We start from the raw sequence: 5,072 nt of genomic DNA, 5'->3' as shown, positions 1-5,072 counted from the left end.
TATGTATGTATGTGTATGTATGTATCGTGAGAGAGAGAGAGAGAGAGAGGTGAGTGAGTGAAAGAGAGCGAGAGAAATAGAGTGGAGAGGTCTGAAGGTCAATGCTGATAATTCCTCTGAGATGTATTATCTCTTGATATACTTTTACGGTCATTGTGGATAAAAGGTTTCGTATAAATTTCATTGAAATTTATGAGTATTGATATAAGCGGCGTACTTTTATATTAAGGTTTTCAGTCTTTAAACATGAGGAGAACGGAATCAAATTGTTCTGATTTAAATCTTCTTCGACATTTTGATATTTAAATTTTATGTCTTTCCATTCTAGAAAGGAACTTGTTGTTGTTGCTGCTGCTGCTATTTATTGCTAGGTCAATCCAGGTCAAGCAGACCATTGCATAAAAACACTTCGCTTGTGACCCTCCATTGTTACTTCTTGAATCATAAGATAGCGTGAATGACTTGAGGGAGGATTTAGCTATGTCTCTAGCAGGTAGAGCGGCTTCATTGAAACCCACGACGGTGGGCTCGAGAAGAAAAACGAATTTACGTAGGAGGTAAACTGCTGCTGAATCTAGTTCACCGTTTCGATTCTAGACTGCAGTTACTCCACTCTATCCAAGTTTGCAAACATTTATAACTACTTCCTGTTACAGCCGGAAGCCAATAGATCTGCTCATCTACCGAATGATGTTATCGATCTTGTTTAGCCCCATATGTATGTATGTATGTATGTATGTATGTATGTATGTATGTATGTATGCATCTATCTATCTATCTATCTATCTATCTATCTATCTATCTATCTATCTATCTATCTATCTATCTATCTATCTAGAAACAGCCAAATGCCCTTCTGTTATGATATTTTATTGTGATTGCGGTCTTCTGATATAATCAGTTAAACAACTATCAATTCAACAACACATAATTCCAACATCTCGTCTCAAACGACTTCTACGACTGTTTTTATACAGCCTCTGTAAATACCACACTGTTTTTTTTTGTATCTGTAGCACGCATGCGCTCTTATAGAATTTAGAACCGTCTATTCACGGGGGTGTTCGGATTCCTCCATAACATCTTTAAATCACACCTAAATGTCATTCAAAACATAGGGGATATTTTGCAGTAAGATAAATATATAATCCAAAACGTGAATAAGGTAATGTAAAGACAAGGGCGTCATAGGAACCACTAGAATGGACTTACTTAGGGGCTAAAACACCGATAAAAAACAACGATTACCACTTCCATCGCAACACCTCCACCCCCATCACTTGTCCCACCATCACCACCATCAACGCCGCCGCCGCCGCCGACAGCACTACATCAACGAGAAAAGCAACAACCTTACATTAGATGTATTCTAGACGCGGTTGTAATGGCGGGAAAACAAAAAGAAAACAAAAACTCATTCCGACTCGACGTGAAGATTTTACGATGAATTAGCTAATTTAATTTATTGGTTTTATAATAATGTGAAAGGAAAAATAATAACAATAATAATAATAATAATAATAATAATAATAATAATAATAATAATAATAATAATAGTAATAACAATAGTAATAATAATACCAGTCAATAAAGATGATAGTTGGATTTTAATAGGCAGTGTTGTTTTAGAGGTCCTGGTTTTTAAGCAATTTGTTGGAAACACTTAATGGATTTAGATAATATTCCATCACCCAAATAAACAAAACAATGCTGCAGACCTGTCTTTATTACTTTAACCGAAATATATAAATATGTTTGGTGTCAGCAACATCTAACAATTCATTAAACAAAACAATAGCAAGATATATGAAGCAATAAGTAAGAATAAAAGAGAGAAAAAGAAAGAATCTAGATCCAACTCTCCGAAGTAAATTTAATGTGATGTCACAAATCTGTGATAAGTGAGTCGTGCTGAATTATTGATTGGGCGGGAGATACCAAATAACTGCAGATTGTCCCCAAACACCTGAGCAGGTCGTCGTTCTAAAACTGTTGGCTTTTCACAAACAACAGTAAAACCAAATTTTTTATGATTGCGAAAATAGATGGGAATATCTCAATCAGCAGCAGGGTCGATGGTTATGGTTCAGTAGGTTAGACATTCTGAAACATTAACACCACATATACGTACATATATACACACACATACACATATGCATTTATGTGTTGACAAACGTTTCAAAAGCCAACGCACTGGCTGCCCCAGCCCCCACCCTGGAGGTGGCTAAAAGGAAAACATATAAAAAGTTACTTCACAAACCATTAGCCCCCTGCAGACACTATTAAACTCGACGAAACCTTTTTAGCACCACAACACTAGTCGTGTGAAATATGGAATGGTTTTCTGCCGCTTGCATGCACACACACGCGCGCGCACACACAGAACACACACGTGTATATATATATATATATACGTATATATCTATATATATATATCTATATATCTATCTATATATATATATAATACAAATAATATATGAATATATGCGTATATATGTACATATTTGTTTTGCAAGATTCTTGATGTGAAATTGTGTGTTGAAACAGATATTGTTGTATTTGAGGATGGTCATGTTGCCAGTTTAGCCAATAAAAACACACGCACTATATATTTGGCGTTAATTTGCTTCAGCTTTATATTACATTAAACGTATTTAGGCCAGAGTTCTTTCGTCACACATCTGTGACCTCATCAGTGACCTCAAACATGCAGAACTGCGTATTTAACAATTCCGCTACTACTGTGAGACACCTTTCCTCTGCTACTGATATAACTCTGTGTTTTGTAACTCTTGACAGCGATCCGAGATTCCTTCGCGAGATGAATACCGCAATTTCCAGGCTTTTTACAGTATATCTGCATCGTTAAATGGTGATAGAAAAAGAAATTCGATGGATACACACATAAGTGAAAGTAAGAAGCTTATGAGACAAAGAGGATAGAAATAAATAAATAATAAATGAAGTTAGACAAGTAAAACAAAGATTTTCGACACCCGCTTTGCTAGATTTCTCAACTTCGATTATCAATAGGAACATAAAATCAGTAAGTGTGATGAGGAATTATCAACATGAAAGTCTTTACGAATTATGCATTAAAATTTAATCCAGCAACAACGTTTTCAGGAGACATTTGTCTTTTTTTTTTTAATGTTACGTTGTTGAAATCTACTGTGTTGAGGATGTTTAGGACTAGTGAACGTAAACTTGTTTACCACTTGCACGCACACTCTCTCTCTCACACGCACACACATGCGCACACAAGCGTCTTACCACACAGCCACTGACAACTTCTGTGAGATGAGGCCACATGTGACAATACCCATCATCACACGAGCCTCACAACTAAAAAAATCGAAAGCAAACGTGTCATTCAGAAAGTTCCGCGGTCCGCCGGCTACACAACTGATCTGGATGGATATGTTCCTGGAGTTTCAAAGATTTGCAGGAAAAATAGCAAATGGACGTCTATTTGGTGACCATAGAGTTTAGAACATCACTTTCAATTATGTCTTTTAGTATTTGATATTATTTTGTTTGGCTGTCAATGATGGAGTTTTGCTGAAGTTTTGTCTGCAGTAAAAATTGTCTGGCTTCAATCATTTTACTCTTATCGTTTTATCTTTTGTTGTTGTTAAACACACACAGACATATGCACACACACTCACATGCACACACACGCAAACGCGCACACACACAGAGACAAATATGTATATATGAATATACACATATAGATATAAATCCATAAACACAGACACACACATATAGATACATACATATATATGTATATATATATGTATACACAAGCAAATATGTGTATATGAATACACATATAGATACATAAATACAGACACACATGCACATACATACATATATACGTCACGTGATCGACCAGATGTATCACTAGTCATAATGCATTTTTCACCATTTTAACTTTTGAATGATGTCACCCTTTTGACAAGACAAATAGGCTAACGTTCCCCCCGATCGAAAAGCTAATCCCTCGCAGAGAGGACTGGAACAACGTGAAATTAAGTTTCTTGCTCAAGAACACAACACGCCACCCGCTCTTGGAATCGAACCCACGATCTAGCAATCGTGAGTACAACACCTTACCCACTAGGCCATCCCTTCACATACACAAGCACAAATACACACACAAGAACACACACGCGCACACACACACACACACACACACACACACACACACACACACACACACACACACACACACACACGAGTGCCATACACACACGAGTGCCATACACACACGAGTGCCTGTGTATCGTGTGTGTTCATACAAACAACGTAGAGACATGAGCTGCGATTCAACGACGCCATATTTTATAAATTGAACTAAAATACCATCAAAATATACTAATTGCTGATTATCTTAACCTTCCATCTTGCAGGTCTTTGAAGACCAACATTGAGGAAAGAAAGGGAATGGGATACTACACATGGAATACATTCGCCTTAATGTTGTTGGTTCTGTGTTGTGTTGAAACAACTATAAGCAGTGGAACACCTTCCAGGTAAGTTCGTTTTTCCCTTCCCATTTTTACTTGTGTGTAATGTATGTATGTAACTATGTATGCATGTATGTGTGTATGTATCTATGAATCCATGTATGTGTGTATGTATCTATGAATCTATGTATGCATATACAAATACATTAATGTTTGATTCTTGGGTCAAGATATGCATTAAACTGAGGGATAACCAAATACATTTTAGTTGAGCGCATATTTACTAACATCTAGATGGAAAGGATTAACTGTGTCTTCGAAGCTTTCACGTGTCTGATGAAGGAAAGCAATCCGAAACTTTGAAGTCACTCTCAAGCTTTTCCTTGTAGAAATTTACATGCATACATAAATACATACGTACATACATACATACATACATACATATATAAATACATACATGCGTACATACATACGTACATACATATGTACATACATACGTACATACATACATACATATACATGTATACATATATATATATATATACATACATATATATATATATGCATACATACATACATATATATATATATATATATATATAT

The 5,072-nt window shown here is 35.9% G+C and overlaps 1 protein-coding gene across 4 annotated transcripts in view; it reads left to right on the top strand.

Moving 5' to 3' along the window:
* Nucleotides 1–5,072, top strand: part of LOC106884332 (glycine receptor subunit alpha-2) — a 206,315-nt gene that overhangs the window by 76,830 nt on the left and 124,413 nt on the right. For all 4 annotated transcript variants that reach the window (XM_052972553.1, XM_052972554.1, XM_052972552.1 and 1 more), the window contains one exon: nucleotides 4,413–4,535. In XM_052972553.1, coding sequence (XP_052828513.1) covers nucleotides 4,447–4,535 — 89 coding nt within the window. In that variant the 5' untranslated portion in view covers nucleotides 4,413–4,446. The remainder of the gene's footprint in view (nucleotides 1–4,412; nucleotides 4,536–5,072) is intronic.

The sequence above is a fragment of the Octopus bimaculoides genome, chromosome 13, assembly GCF_001194135.2.
Source record: "Octopus bimaculoides isolate UCB-OBI-ISO-001 chromosome 13, ASM119413v2, whole genome shotgun sequence".
Taxonomy (NCBI): Eukaryota; Metazoa; Mollusca; class Cephalopoda; order Octopoda; family Octopodidae; genus Octopus; species Octopus bimaculoides.
The sequence above is the reverse complement of the archived record's forward strand: the minus strand, read 5'-3'. Positions and strand labels throughout refer to the sequence as shown.